Here is a 16,803-nt window from a genome sequence, read left to right on the forward strand (position 1 = left end):
CCGCTCAAATTGTGGAGATACTATATTCAGCATTAACAACCCAAATGGAAAACCCTTACTTTAGGCTACTATGGGTTTTTGTCTTTCTCTCCTCAGCTGTTCTTCTGTTTGTTCATATAGACTGATAATGTACATAAATGTGCTCCATAAATGACTAAATTCAATGATACAGAGTCCCTTCTGACTGCTTTTCGAAGGTGATTCTTCAAGTCGAGCAGTATTTCCATGTTTTTCCTGCATAGCTCTGTATTTCCATGGGAATCCATTGCTGGCGGGAATCCCAAACATTAGATCCCTTATCAGCGTTTCTCATTCATTCCTCTTAGTGAAAAGTTATGTTCCTTATGTGTAGTCCACCAGTCAGGGAACTGCCCATTTCTTTCATATTTTGTCTGTTTTTCATTCCATTTTGTTAAGATCAGTAGTCTAGATGCAACAATGTCACACAGTACGCTGATTATGTTTGGTTTAAATCAAGTTCAAGTCTCTTTAAGCTGTAAGAGACGGAGCTGCTTCACTGCATCGATAGTATGAAGTCTTTAAACAAAATTATTAATATTATTATTTTTCTTTCTTGCAAATGAAATAATCTGTACATCTGTGTCGGTTAGATGGTTTCCTCTCGCTTTGCTTGAAGTTACATTATTATAATTATTATTGTTATGACTGTTATTATTATTCCAATACTCTAACACTTAGATTCCCTGACGGATTTTTGGTTTCTGCCCTTCTCCTTCCTCCCTGCTTTTCCTTCGTTCTCATCCTGTTTTTCCTTGTCAGGTTTGGTTACACTGTCATAGGAGGGGAGAGAGGCAGTGGAGGGCGTACCCTCCTTCTTTTCCTTTTCCGGATTCGTCCCACCATTCTTTACATTATTGTTATTGGCCGGTCTGCGCTTGCATTTGAAGCCACGTCTAGCCAGGTAGTTTCGGTAGGCCTGCTGGATGATTTTGGCCGACACGTCCTCCTGCTTGCGCCTCAGAGTAGTGGTAATGGGCTCATAAGACACTTTGGACGGGTTCGCCGCAATAAAGCGCTGTTCCATTTGATCCCTCAGCATGTCCAGCTCTCCGGTATCGCCTAGTACCCGCTTGGTGAATGCAAACAGAATGTCGAGGCAGTGGATCCGGTCCCCGCTCACCATGGGCAAGTCCATGGAGATCAGCTCTATGGTGTTGGGCTTTGGAACACGGAGCGGGTGCTCTAGGTAGTCTGCAAAGTCACCAAGCTTGCCATAGGTGATGAACTGCGAGGCGTCTGGGTCGAACTTCTCCCATATTTCGTAGAAGGTCGTGAAGTCGTCTTCGCTGAGCGGGTCGGCACTCTCTTCAGTCGCAACGCCGAAGTTCTCAAGGATAATGGCAATGTACATGTTGACCACAATTAGGAAGGAGACGATAATGTACATGACGAAGAAGAAAATCCCTACCGAGGGATTGCCGCAGTCGCCTGTATTCGGTGCACCTGGGTTCTCCAGTTGTGGGTCACAGTCTGGGGGGTAGTTGAGAATGGGTAACAACAAACCGTCCCAGCCGGCAGACGTAGTGATCATAAACAGGCAGATCATGCTGTTGCCAAATGTCTCAAAGTTGTACATGTCGTCGATTCCTGCCCCATGCTTGACATAGCCAAAGTTAGACATGCCAAAAATAGAGAAGATGAACATAACCAGGAAGAGCAACAACCCGATGTTGAACAGAGCAGGAAGGGACATCATCAGGGCAAACAGTAGAGTCCGAATGCCCTTGGCCCCTTTGATCAGACGCAGGATTCTGCCGATTCGAGCCAGTCGGATCACCCTGAAGAGGGTTGGAGAGACAAAGTACTTCTCAATGATGTCTGCGAGGAACATGCCTGGATAGAGAAGCAGACAGAAGAGGATAGGGAGAAATGTATTATTGCTGGTATGTTCTGCAATCCTTTTAGTATGTTTCCTTAAATCCATAACACGGTCATATAGATATTTAAAAATAATACAAACTGTCCTGTGACTGTTGGGCCACTAGGGGAAGATGTTAACATATGATCTCACTTTTCCAAGCCTTAAATTTCATAATTATGAGATATTTCTACACAGATTATTTTTGATAGAAAATAGATCAATCCATTTCTAGTAATTAAAACAGCAACTCAAGTTCTAGGACTCAAATACCAGGCATGGATGACAATAGGCAAACTGCATGTAGGAGGAAAGGGATGAAATCACTACTGACCAACAATTGAGAGAATGACCACGACCACGTCAAAGATGTTCCACCCAATGGTGAAGTAGTAGTGGCGAAGGGCAAAGAGCTTTAACACAAACTCGGTAGTAAAGGCAACGATGAAGACGAAGTTGACCCAGTAGAGAATAATGTCGGTTTCTTTTGACTGATCGTCCGTCTCCACCATCATGGTCACCATGTTGAGGCAGATCAACATCATAATAGATATATCAAACACCTGCTGCGTCACGAAGTCAAATACCAGGCCCTGAAAGTTATTCTGAGAGAAAAGAGAAAACATTATGGAGGAAAGATAAAGAGAGTTAGTAGATTTAACAAATCAAAGCAAGGCACATTTTGTTAGGGTACATTCTGGAAGGTCTGTTGGTTAGTAAAGTTTAGTTTGACATGTCTTTTGAATGTTACCTTAATTAGAACTCCTAATTTACCCCTCCCCAAAGCAGCCCTTAGGCTAAAGGAACCATAGGAAGAGACTCACCAGTGGTCTCGGAATAGGTTTTTGTGGTTTTTTTGAGCCAAGTTTTTTCATGGCAGTGTGGTATTTCTTCTGCTCTTCTGTCATGAATATATCCTGACCTCCAAAGTAAAGGGACACAAGAAAACATCTGGTTACAACCTTGTTGAGCCAAAGAATGTGGGAACCTCTTCTTAACCTAGTTTTATCTTATCAACAGGTCCATGGAATAAGGAAAATAGGTCTTATCTTTTTCTTTTGCTGGTTAAAGTTGTCAATGATGACACCAATGAAGAGATTGAGGGTAAAGAAAGAGCCAAAGATGATGAAGGCAACAAAGTAGATATACATGTAGATGTTGTCTTCATAGATCGGCTGATCCTCCACCTACAGAGAGCAGGAAAAACACATTCAAGCTCCAAATTGTCCCTCATTACATTGCAAGTTGTGGGTTCAAAAGCCCTTTTCGCTACAAGTTAGTATTGGTAGGTTCTTCTGGAACATGTTACATCTGTTCACAAAATACCAACCAACAAACAAAAGGGAGACAAATCTCATACAAGTGACAGGCATACCTTCCGAGAATCAATGGCGGCATACATTATGTCCATCCAGCCTTTAAACGTGGCCTGTGAGAGAGGGGATATATAAAGTAATGTGAGAAAACATGGAAAAGAAACATGAGGAAGAAGAATGAAGGTAAAGCAGAAAGAGAGGAAAATTAGAATGAGGTGTTGAAGAGGAAGGAGGAAAATTACAAGATGAAGGAGATAAAGGTACAGTAAGAAGCCATTGATTGAAAAATATGAGAATTGAATCCTGCAGTCTAAGTACTGTTCAATGTCCAATCAACTTTGACCTCCACTGTGGGAGGGCCAAATTAGTTAAAAGTCAAAACATTGATAGGAAAGACCTTGAACTCACCACTTGTAGAAGTGCCAGGTATCCTGCAGCCACATTGTCAAAGTTAATTTTGACATTCTTCCACCTGACCTCACTGTAATTTGCGTTGATTAGTGCAAAGCACTCAGTCTTGTTGTTGACGACGTCGGGTTTAAAGTTTTCCTCTGAGGTCTCGTTGAAGCAGTAGTAATACTTCCCTGCAAACAGGTTGACCCCCATGATACTGAAGATGAGCCAGAAGATGAGGCACACCAGCAGCACGTTCATGATGGAGGGGATGGCTCCAACCAAGGCATTCACCACCACCTACACATGTAACCAAGGAAACAGGAGCAGCATGAGATACAACTCACACATATATACAAAAATAAACCCACTCCCTCTCAGAGATAAAGGTCATATACCTTATGTGATTTGCACATCAGTTTGGTTTATCTTGACTATGACTTATATGTTGCTATTACTCTATCATATGCAACTGACGTCACCAATGATGTATACTGGTGTTAAAATGAGCCTGTGTTTAGAGCATTGGACCAGTAACCGAAAGGTTGCTGGTTTGAATACCTGAGTTGACAAGGTGAAAAATCTGTCGATGCGCCCTTGAGCAAGCCTCTAATTTGTGCCAGAGTCACTGTACTATGGGTGACCCTATAAAACAACACATTTCACTGCATCTATCTCGTGTAAGTGACAATAAAAAAAGTGGGGGAAGTACAGTGAATAGTTTGAGATCCCATTTTTGGTGTACCTATTTGAAACCTTTAATGAGTACACTCTTAGGTGCCTGGATAGGTTGTGGCGGTGTCAGCAGCAGCACACGGTGTAATGCTCTGACGATGTACATTGGATTTTTTAATGCAGGACACCCAGCAGCTCTCAGACAGCTAAGCTGAGCCTGGCATGCACAGTCATACAGGCACATGTACAGAGCCATGTTCCCAACTTGACAAGACAATCAGAACTGAGATGAGAGGACTTTGCTGAAGGTTTCCCTCGGAATGTGTTGTGGTTATGGCAAACGACCTCAACTAAACACACACCTAGTTACCGCACGGCAAGCGATAATGGCTACCCAGAATATTTGCATTGTACAGTGAATGCTGCTACTCTCTGTTATTATCTATGCATAGTCACCTTAATGACTCTACCTACATGTACATATTACCTCAATTACCTCGACACCGGTGCCCCTGCACATTGACTCTGTACCGGTACCCCCTGTATATAGCCCCGCTATTGTTATTTACTGCTGCTCTTTAATCATGTGTTATTCTTATCTCTTACTTTCTTTTAGGTATTTTCTTAACTGCATTGTTGGTTAAGGGCTAGTAAGTAAGCATTTCACTATAAGTTGAATGTGACAAATACAATTTGATTTGATGAGTAGACTAGGGAGCTAACCTCACTAAATGGACATCATAATGATGTGAAGATGTACCTGGTTCCCTCTTCATAACTAGGCTGACTAAATTCTGTGATGATGTTATGAGTTTACCTTATCAATATTTTAAAAAACAACGCCTACTACCGGCAAATGGTTGTTGATTTTCTGTTATTGTCAACTGCTGTTGTCAAGAAGAGAAACATGGCTTTCTGGCATGTGTGCATTGCTTGCATGTAAATATTTCAGGCATTATCAGTCAAATAACAGCACAATAATCCTGTATTATGGAGGTTGAGGGCTCTATTCAAACTGTATCGCTGAAGCTTTACAGATTGCAAGACAGATCATTTAAAGGTATTTTCCGAGTAAGCTGACATACTGTGAATGCAGTCTCCTCTAACACAGGAACATAGCCTTTAAAGTGCAAATCACGCTGTAACGCGGGTTCAGCGATACAGACATAATAAATATATTTTGCAACATAATGCTACAGCCAGATGAAGTCCAGACAGAAACACTAATTCTGGTGCTTGATATACAGTACTTCACCAATCTCTGGTGACATGACATAACTAGGGATGTGGGGAGAACAGTAGACACATCTGAATTGTACATATGGGAGGAATTACAAGTCGGAGAGACCAACATTTTCAAGAATAACAACCAGTGGTAAAATCCTTCACAGGAAATTGACAGATGATACTACCTGAAACTTAAAACCAATAAGAGACTATGGTATATTAAACTGTGAGAAATGCTACTATGCGTCTCACTTGGTGTAGGCGTCACGTGCCAAAGCTTCAACAAATAAGCCCTGCCCAATGGCTCAGCTTACACGTTCTGTTTTCTATAATGGTGCTTACTGGAAACTGGTACCAGCAAACATGACCACATTGGCACGATGTGGGCTCTATGCAGGCTAAGCTATTGGCCCCCTGTACTGCCCAAACTGAGCCAATGTGCTTTTGCTCATCGGCTCCACATTGGCCCCAGGGCAGGTATTTATTCAAATGTAACTTATTTACTTAAAGATGCACTATGCAGAATCACGCCGCCATTTCCTGGTTGCTAAAATTCTAATAGTTAGCCTAACTTCAGTTTATGTGACAAAACAAGCAGTTATTGTATAGACAGTCATTGTACCATCTAAACCGCTGTGAACTATATTTTCCATAACCAAATATATTGTATATTCAGCTGATGTACAAAACCGAAAGTTCAGAACGGGAAGCATAGAAATAGCACACATAGAACATATCTACCTCTTCTTAGACTTGCTTTCAACAGGAATTAAAGATCTATAACTCACATCTCTCAGTAAATTTGGTCGGGTCGCCTAAAAAGTTAGAATTTGTAGCTTTAAATAAATAGTATAATATTCCAACCTTAAAGGTATTTAGCAAATGTGTTACATTGTAGACAACCAAGTTGTTACTATCATACATATATTTTTTACAAGAGAAACTGTAAAGTTTCTTATATGCCACATGCACTTATTTAAATTTTTTGAAACACTTCTTCATTGGCACTGTACAAGTCAATACTTTTTTTGGGCTTCACACAATGCAATCCTTAAACTGGAATGACACTCAGTAATGGTTGCACAAAAATAACTGTGTGCACACCACACCCACAAATATTTGAATGAGCCCCCGCCTCTACGTTATGAAGTAGCTGGTGTGGGCTAGACCATGCTGGGCTTGGTGTGGGCTGGCCCGTGCTGGGCTTGGTTTGGGCTGGCCCGTACTGGGCTTGGTGTGGGCTGGCCGGTGCTGGGCTTGGTGTGGGCTGGCCCGTGCTGGGCTTGGTGTGGGAATGCCCATGCTGGGCTAACCCACATTGGGTTGGTGTGGGATTTGTTGTGTGCAAGCCTGTGTTGGGATTGGTGTTGGCTAGCCTGTGTTGAGCTGGTGAAGGCTGGCCTGTGTTGAGCTGGTGATGGCTAGCCCATTTCGGCAAAGATGGTTCAGTATGAAGATGCCCAGAAACAGCTTCTCCAATAGAAATTCCCTAGCTAAACTCATGCACAGAAACAGTTTGGCACATGCACCAAACTGACCATGTGCAGGCCATCAAATCAAAGGCACTCCTTTGAAATAAAGTTATTTTTGACCAACATTTTAATGTGTCAGTTTGTCACTTCTATTAGGATGTTCAGCTACTTTAATACGTTTTTTAGAAATCAATTTAAAAAAATGGACAACTAAGGATACATTTTTCACTTCTCTCATTGACATCCCAAACCCCGGTCTGGTCTGTCGAGCCTGTGTCGAGAGGCGTTCCCAGAAGTATTGGCCTGTTTGGCCTCTGGGTTAGAAAACTCTGATGTAGGGCTGGTGAGGGATTCGTGTGGGCTAGCCCGGTTTGGGCTGGTGTGGGCTAGCCCGGTTTGGGCTGGTGTGGGCTAGCCCGGTTTGGGCTGGTGTGGGCTAGCCCGGTTTGGGCTGGTGTGGGCTAGCCCGGTTTGGGCTGGTGTGGGCTATGTGTTACATTCCATGTGTTACATTGGAATGTTTGAGTGAGACACGTGAAACAGTAGATGAAGGAACAGGGTACAGGAAGGATCTCTTGCTTGAAAGCTCTCGACAGTAGAAGTGAAGGCTCTAAAATAAGTACAATAGATTGCCAGTTTCAGTTAAAAATGACATCTCATTCATATGGGATGAGTGACTTCATTCTCCAGTCTTCTTTCATAAGTTCCACATCTATACTCTGTTTTGACATTGTGATGAGGCAGCGTTGCAACATATTGCCGTTTTAACCAATCAACATTTTAACATTACAATTAACCTGGAATTGCTTTCAAATGCATACTTTATCCATATTTGAGATAATCATTGATTTCATATCAGCTGCATCATGACTTTCTGAAATGATCTTTTCATGCAAATAGCGTGTCATAGATGAGCATGTGTAGAATGTTGCATGCATTTTCCTTTTGGACAGAATTGTGTTAAATTTCTTCATTTTTTTCTTAAATGCCCCATTTGGCTTTTCTAACATTATTTTTGCTTTCTAGTTCATTATAGCATGCATTGGTTCTGTATCTAATGAATGGACATGCAGATGGACCAGCTGCCTGGTGTTTTAGATCTTACCCTCATCCCTTCAAAACGAGACAGGGCCCTAAGGGGCCTCAAGGCCCTCAATGTCCGTAGTGATTTAACGGGCCCTAGATCGGAGTAGCCCATCGCATTAGCTATAAGAGTGATTATAGACACCTATACACAGAGAGAGAGAGAGGAAGAGAGAGGGTCCAAACAGTTAGAATTGGTAACAGAGATAGATGGACCAATTTGCTAGAGAAAATGAATAACACATATCGATATTTATACATATATATGCATTGTTTATATATGTATGCATATGTACCAATATGTACACAAACTGAATATAAAGAGAGTAAAGTTTAGCAGCGGTTAAAACTTCTGCAGAATTCAAGGAATAGTAGATGCCCCAATTTTATCTGGATATTTAGGGAGTCTGTTTTGTTTTAGTTTGTAAGGCAGGTGAAGCTTGAAAAAAGGCTTTACAGTGTACGTGGTTAGAAACATGTGGTTGACAGAAAAAGAGGGGAAAAATAAGGGAAGAGAGAAAAAGAGGTAGCCAAATCAAGCAGGGGACATTTGAGGGGAGATATTATATAAGAACTCAAAGTGACACAGTATACGCACACTATTCAAACAATTCACAAAGTACCAGTTGAGTATAAGAATGGAGAATGGGAGCCAGGAAGGTGAGGGCAGTTGTGGGGACGAGTAGGAGAGAGGACAACCTGTGAAAGGGAGAGTCCCGAGACAAAACCACAAGAACCTTACCCTGGCCTCTCAACCACCAGCCCCCAAGCCTTTTGACTGCAGTTCAACATTCCTTTTAATTTAAAGAGATACACTGTTACAGGTACCTGCGAGAGAAGGTACAGGTTGAATATGCACATGCATGAGCCATCTCATACTCACATTTCATTCTATTCTAGACCAAAAATTGTACTCATGAGGGAGCCATAGCCTACATAAGGAGACCCACGGGACCCAAGATGTAGAGTAGTTACAGGACAGAGAGGAGCAAGGAGCCAGAGAGGCAAAGAGACCATGGGACACCACACCTGTTAGAAAACGTGAGCTCACTTCCCCTCTGTCTCTCATGACCACCCATGATAATGTGATACTGGCGGGTGGTGGGGGAACTGTTGGATGGCCTTTGAGAAATGGAACAGTTTCATTCGAAAGGATTTGCAAAAATCATGTCTAAAACATATTTAAAGTCTAGCAATGACAAATACTGTACTTTGTCACAGCTCTGGAGGGACAGACGTTTTCTCTTCTGGGAACTGTTTACAAAGGCTGTGTTTGAGAATGAGCTGATCTTTCGGTTTCGCTCATTCATGAGAATGTATGTTAAATATATTTGTAAGGTACTGAGTACTACCCATGACACTATGCTCTTCTTTGCCATGGGTTTCTTTTTCTCAAAGAGGAAAACTTCTGTAGATGTTATATTTAAATGATCTCTATCACATATACACACAGCCTTTGTCCATGTATGTCCCCTGGCTTTTCTAATGGCACGCTGAAGCTTCCACTGTCCTTTAGGCTACTACACTGTCATTGTTCTTTGGGGTGATGGTCACCTTCAGCCTCTGTCGGCTTGACGCCCCCTGTAGGAAAAGGTGGGGAGTGGCCGCCATGCCTCCTTCCTCTGGCTCTGTAAGGAGAAACTGAGGAGAGACATGCACCTTCTGAGTAACCCACAATACACAGGCAGGCAGGCAGGCAGGCAGGCAGGCAGGCAGGCAGGCAGGCAGGCAGGCAGGCAGGCAGGCAGGCAGGCAGGCAGGCAGGCAGGCAGGCAGGCAGGCAGGCAGGCAGGCAAGGCAGGCAGGCAGGCGCACACACACACACACACACACACACACACACACACACACACACACACACACACACACAGCGGTTAAAACATTGGGCCAGTAACTGAAAGGTCGCTAGTTCGAATCCCCGAGCCGACAAGGCACTTAACTATAATTAATCCATGGTTGCCGTTGATAATGGCAGACCCTGGCTGTGACCCCACTCTCAGTGGGAGTTGGGATATGCAACAAAAAAAGCTAGAGCTGCACCGGTCAACTGTAAGTGCTGTTATTGTGAAATGGAAACGGGTAGGAGCAACAACATATCAGGCGCGAAGTTATAGGCCACACAAGCTCATAGAACGGGACCGCTGAGTGATGAAGAGCGTAGCACGTAAAAATAATCTGTCATCGGTTGCAACACTCACTACCGAGCAGTGGTGTAAAGTACTTTTGTAAAAATACTTTTAAGTACTACTTATATTGTTTTTTGGGGCATCCGTACTTTACGTTTTATATTTTTGACAATTACTTTTACTCTACTACATTCCTAAAGAAAATGATGTGCTTTTTACACCTTACATTTTCCCTGACACACAAAAGTACTCGTTACTTTTAGAATGCTCAAGCTGGACAGAATTATGGCACCTATCAATATAACAATTTGTCATCCCTACTGCCTCTGATCTGGCGGACTCACAAAACACAACTACTGTGTTTGTAAATTATGTCTAAGTGTTGGAGTGAGCCCCTTTATGTCCGTAATTAAAAATAATACAAAAATAGTGCCCTCTAGTTTGCTTATACAAGGAATTTGATGTATAGCATTTACTTTTATTTTGTACTTTGACTCAAGTATGACGATTTAGTACTTTTTCTACCACTGTACTTAAGCACATTTAAAACCAGATACTTTTAGACTTTTACTCAAGTATTATTTTACTGGGTTACTTGGTAACTTTCACAAGTATATCGGACCAAATTATGAAAGACAAGAATTGTGCTTTTGAATTGCGTAAAGTCAGTGTAGAAGAGGTGAAAAAATTATTGTTGTCTATGAACAATGACAAGCCACTGGGGTCTGACAATCTGAAAGGAAAATGACTGAGGATAATAGCAGACGATATTGCCACTCCTATTTGCCACATCTTCAATTTAAGCCTATTAGAGAGCGTGTGCCATCAGGCCTAGAGGGAAGCTAAAGTCATTCCGCTACCCAAGAATAGTAAAGCCCTCTTTACTGGCTCAAATAGTCGACCAATCAGCCTGTTACCAACCCTTAGAAAACTTCTGGAGAAAATGGTGTTTGACCAGATACAATGCTATTTCACAGTAAACAAATTGACAACAGAATTTCAGCACGCTTATTGGGAAAGACACTCAACAATCACAGCACTTACACAAATGACTGATGATTGGCTGAGAGAAATTTATGATAAAATGATTGTGGGGGCTGTCTTGTTAAGACTTCAATGCAGCTTTTGACATTATCAATCATAGTCTGCTGCTGGAAAAACATATGTGTTGTGGCTTTACACCCCCTGCTATAATGTGGATAAAGAGTTACTTGTCTAACAGAACACAGAGGGTGTTCTTTAATGGAAGCCTCTCAAATACAATATAGTTAGAATCAGGAGTTCCCCAGGGTGGCTGTTTAGGCCCCTTGCTTTTTTCAATTTTTACTGACGACATGCCACTGACTGAGTAAAGCCAGAGTGTCTATATATGATGATGACTCAACAATATACACGTCAGCTACTACAGCGACTGAAATGACTGCAACACTCAACAAAGAGCTGCAGTTAGTTTCAGAGTGGGTGGCAAGGAATAAGTTAGCCCTAAATATATCTAAAACTAAAAGCATTGTATTTGGAACAAAACACTCACTAAACCCTAAACCTCAACTAAATCTTGTAATAAATAATGTGGAAATTGAGTAAGTTGAGATGACTTAACTGCTTGGAGTAACCCTAGATTGTAAACTGACATGGTCAAAACATATTGATGCAGTAGTAGCTAAGATGGGGAGAAGTCTGTCTATAATAAAGCGATGCTCTGCCTTCCTAAGAACACTATCAACAAGGCAGGTCCTACAGGCCCTAGTTTTGTTGCACCTTGACTACTGTTCAGTCGTGTGGTCAGGTGCCACAAAAAAGTACTTAAGAAAATTGCAATTGGCTTAGAACAGGGCAGCACGGCTGGCCCTTTGATGTACACAGAGAGCTAATATTAATAATATGCATGTCAATCTCTCCTGGCTGAAAGTGGAGGAGAGATTGACTTCATCACTACTTGTATTTATGAGAGGTATTGACATGTTGAATGCACCGAGCTGTCTGTCTAAACTATTGGCACACAGTTTAGACACCCATGCATATCCCACAAGAGGTCTCTTCACAGTCCCCAAGTCCAGAACAGACTGTGGGAGGCACACAGTACTACATAGAGCCATGACTACATGGAACTCTATTCCACATCAAGTAACTGATGCAAGCAGTAAAATTAGATAAAAAAAACCATTAAAAAACACCTTATGGAACAGCAGTGACTGTGAAGCAACACAAACATTGGTACAGACACATGCATACACACACACACAAGATAACATACGCACTATACATACACATGGATTTAGTACTGTAGATATGTGGTAGTGGTGGAGTAGGGGCCTGAGGGCACACAGTGGGTTGTGAAATTTGTGAATGTATTGTAATGTTTTTTTATTTTTTTTAAACTGCCTTAATTTTGCTGGACCCGAGGAAGAGTAGCTGCTGCTTTGGCAGCAGCTAATGGGGATCCATCATAAATACAAATACTTGAGTCATTTTCTGTTAAGGTATCTTTACTTTTACTCAAGTATGACAATTGAGTACTTTTTCCCGCCACTGAGTTCCAAACTGCCTCTGGATGCAACTTCAGCTCATTAACTGTTCATCGGGAGCTTCATGAAATGGGTTTCCATGGCTGAGCAGCCGCACACAAGCCTAAGATCACCATGTGCAATGCCAAGCATCGGCTGGAGTGGTGTAAAGCTCGCAGCCATTGGATTCTGGAGCAACGGAAATGCGTTCTCTGGAGTGATGAATCACGTTTCCCCATCTGGCAGTCCGACAAACGAATCTTAGTTTGGCGGATGCCAGGAGAACGCTACCTGCCCCAATGCATAGTGCCAACTGTAAAGTTTGGTGGAGGAGGAATAATGGTCTGGGGCTGTTTTTCATGCTTCAGGCAAGGCCTCTTAGTTCCAGTGAAGGGAAATCCTAATGCTACAGCATACAAGGACATTCTATAAAATTCTGTGCTTCCAACTTTATAGCAACAGTTTGGGGAAGGCCCTTTCCTGTTTCAGCATGACAATGCCCCCTTGCACAAAGCAAGGTCCATAGAGAAATGGTTTGTCAAGATCGGTGTGGAAGAACTTGACTGGCCTGTACAGAGCCCTGACCTCAACGAACACCTTTGGGATGAATTGGAACGCCGACTGCGAGCCAGGTCTAATCGTCCAACATCAGTGCCCAACCTCACTAATGCTCTTGTGGCTGAATGGAAGCAAGTCCCCGCAGCAACGTTCCAATATCTTGTGGAAAGCCTTCCCAGAAGATTGGAGGCTGTTACAGCAGCAGCTTGTGTGGCATTGTGATGTGTGAAATGTAAACCTTAAAAATTATATTTTTTTGGGACTGTCCCCATCACTCGCCCTGCCTGTCACCACTCATTCCACCCCTGTATTTGTGTATATGCCCCCATAGGGGAGAGTCAGACAAAGGGGTAAGTTGAGCCACCCTTGTTTCTAGGACACCATACACAAAATGTATAATTTGACCAAATATTTAAACAGAGGTCATCATTCATGGAGTCTGTGAAGGAAGAAAGGTCCAGATAAGCAAGTTAGGTCCAAAAAAACGATTTTCAACAAGTCAAATGAATGTATTGTGTTAGAGGTTTCATGATGCTTGTATCTAAACCAAAGTAAATAATTTTAAGATTGTTCTATACATCAGTTGGGGTCTCTTTAAGCTAGCATGAAAGTGCATCCTTGTAGCTATGTGGGCTAATATAGTCAAAATGTTTGCCTTGAGGTAAGTTGAGAAAATTGAAATGTTTTCTTCCCAGGCATAATGCAAGGCGTTATCGCTGGGATATGACGTAACAACAGGGTCTGGCCTATGTTAAAAGTGTTTTAAAAAATGGTTTGTTACGTGTTAAGCCAGTGTTAAAAGATGCTTAAACGGATTATAAAAACAAAAAAGCGATTATGATTGTGTTGAATTGTGTTTGGGAAATAAAGAGAGACACGGTTTTAAAAAGTAGGTGGCTTAACTTACCCCACTCTCCTGTGCAGGGTTTTGCTATGCCGGTTAAATGGTCTATGTCAATAGGCAATGATTTGATGTCCTGTTCATAACCTAGAATCTGCGATCAGTGCTCAATGGCCATACTGCAGCATCCTCATTTGAGATATTCAAGTCCCTTATTATCAAAGTCGTCTCAGATCAGGAACAAATAGTTACAGCTACAGTATGCTTGAAGGGAAACAGCATCCAACATGGGAGGAGGACACTAAAGCTCATCATCTCTCACAGAGAGAGAGAAGAGCAAGAGACAACAGATAGCCAAAGAAGAACATGAAGAAGACAAAGCAAGAGAGATAAACATATATTGAAAGAGAGACCAGCACAAAAGAAGAGGGGAAAAATCCTAAGAGGGGGCAGGAAGTAACAGAGTCTGTTGGAGAAGTTACTTACATCCACAATGAAGAAGTCCAGCCAACACCAGGCGTTGGTGAAGTACTTGACCCAACCATAGGCCACCCATTTGAGCACCATCTCCAGGATGAAGATATAGGTGAACACGCTGTCGGCGTACTCCAGGATAATCTTGATGGTCTTCCTCTTATTTATGTACACATCCTCAAAGGCCTGGGGGAGGGAACAGAACACCAGCATGTTAACACTGATGTGACTGGACGTCTTGTTTTAGGATTATGCCTCTGAGTTTTTCCTGGCCATGTAAAAACTCCTGACCCTTTCTATGGTTAAAGGTGTTTTAGCTGGTTTTGACATTTGCTTTTCCTGTTGAAATATGAATTATCCTAAAATGATATAGTGTTAAAGGTGCAATGGGGAACATGAGCAAATATTATCCTTTCTCTGTCCTCCAAAAAGTGTTACATTGGCTTTTTATATACAGTATTTTTTTCTCTCCAGAAATTGTACTTACTGATTGCGTCTTTAATGTCTTGGGATTCAACTGTGCTAAAGTTGATACTGCCCTACGTCCATGGCAAATGTTGTGAATGTGAATTTAGAATTCTCTCTGATACAACAATTGAATCCTCTCAGAATGTGTGGTGTTTACATAGTGCCCACAGCAGTGAAAGAGGAGGTAGGCTACTGTAGGTGATGGAACAGGCTCTCTCTGTACTGTAGGGTTAATAGTCCCCTCAGACCCACTATCCTATAGGATATATCCCTCTGTCCATTCCTGAACACGTAAGTGTTCTGAATCACTATTTGGCTACAGTCTCCCAGAAAGCTGCAAACTAAGTTAAAAAGCTGGTGTATTACAGTACTTTGTTGCCCATTAGCAACAGTCGCAGAAGAAAGGAAAAAGTAATGATCTCGCTAAGACTTACACTTTGCAAGAAGGGGGAATAAAATATTTCTTGATTTAATTTTTACATTTCAGTACATTCTGTCAGAACTGATATGGTTTCTGTAAGACAGTACGTAATGGTGTGGTATGAGGTGAACTGTGTGTGTGTGTGTGTGTGTGTGTGTGTGTGTGTGTGTGTGTGTGTGTGTGTGTGTTCATACCAACGCCCCGCTACTGAGCAGGATCATGAAGATGATGACGGTCTCAAACCAGTTGTGCTCCACGATCAGGTAGCTTGTCTTCCTCAGGAACCACCAGTGCTTCCCCCAGCCATGGTCGATGGGCAAGTACAAAAACGTATACTTGGCAACACATTCTGGAAGAGAGGGCACACACACACACACACACACACACACACACACACACACACACAGATGAATAAGTTTAGGGCATGTACACTTAATTGACTACGCACGCACACAAAATGCCCTCATTATGACATACAGACCGGAGATGAGGACAGACACTCACAGACCCACACTTGGCATGGCTTAAATATCAGTTAGCATAAATGAAATGCTAAGTGCTATTGTGGCCAGACTGAAGCCTGTGTCTGTGGGTTCTTAGTTACCATCTGTCCAGCAGGCGTCTGGGTCCAGGAACTCCTCCACAACCTCCACCACCACCACCTCCTCCACGTCAAGCTTGATGTCTATGGTGCTGCCCTCCGAAGAGCTGGTGTCATCAAGCTGAGACAGACAACAGGAGAGATATAGGAGAGGAGGAACCTCAAATTAAATTCCTAACATCACTGAACATTCAGTGGTGTTATGAGCTAGTATGTACAAAGATACATGGTGGTACCCACTGTACCCACTGGTACCCAGTGGTACCCACTGCCTACAAAAGCATCCACTAGTCACCCGCTCACCCTTTCGGTGGATGCAGTACATCATAGGCATCATGATTTAAAGGCAACGTAACCTAACCAGGAAAAACTCTGTGTCGCAGTTGTAGGTTAGATGTTACATGTTGTCTGCATGTTTAACACATTCTCTTGCATTCCAACCATGGAGTTGTGGGTAACCTTGTCTATTTGCCCCGACATGAGTATTATTAGCAACATTAACTAGCTAGCTAGTCATTAATCTTGGCTGCTGATTGATTACATTAATAGGGCTGGTCACTGATAAATATGCATTTGCAGATTTGACAGTGATGCATGATTTGTTGCTCTTTATGCAAATAGACTACAGCATTAGATCCAGTGATAAAAACTTTTACTCGACGCACAGGACATAAACATATGACACTCAAGAGGGGAATTGATATGATAAACATGTTAATTAAAGGGAGGTGGGGGAAGGATTGCCTTAACATATATGCCTGGGCT

General features: G+C 42.3%; 1 protein-coding gene across 1 annotated transcript in view; it reads right to left on the reverse strand.

Moving 5' to 3' along the window:
- Window positions 1-688: 688 nt before the first annotated feature.
- LOC120064775 (sodium channel protein type 8 subunit alpha-like) overlaps window positions 689-16,803 on the reverse strand; it is a 91,527-nt gene continuing 75,412 nt past the window's right edge. The window contains exons 18-27 of the mRNA XM_039015380.1: window positions 16,042-16,159; window positions 15,632-15,786; window positions 14,561-14,734; window positions 8,068-8,190; window positions 3,604-3,888; window positions 3,255-3,308; window positions 2,929-3,066; window positions 2,704-2,808; window positions 2,214-2,484; window positions 689-1,854 (exon numbers count right to left, since the gene is read on the reverse strand). Of these exons, the coding sequence (XP_038871308.1) occupies window positions 689-1,854; window positions 2,214-2,484; window positions 2,704-2,808; window positions 2,929-3,066; window positions 3,255-3,308; window positions 3,604-3,888; window positions 8,068-8,190; window positions 14,561-14,734; window positions 15,632-15,786; window positions 16,042-16,159 (2,589 nt within the window). The remainder of the gene's footprint in view (window positions 1,855-2,213; window positions 2,485-2,703; window positions 2,809-2,928; window positions 3,067-3,254; window positions 3,309-3,603; window positions 3,889-8,067; window positions 8,191-14,560; window positions 14,735-15,631; window positions 15,787-16,041; window positions 16,160-16,803) is intronic.

This window comes from Salvelinus namaycush, chromosome 20 (assembly GCF_016432855.1).
Source record: "Salvelinus namaycush isolate Seneca chromosome 20, SaNama_1.0, whole genome shotgun sequence".
Lineage (NCBI taxonomy): Eukaryota > Metazoa > Chordata > Actinopteri > Salmoniformes > Salmonidae > Salvelinus > Salvelinus namaycush.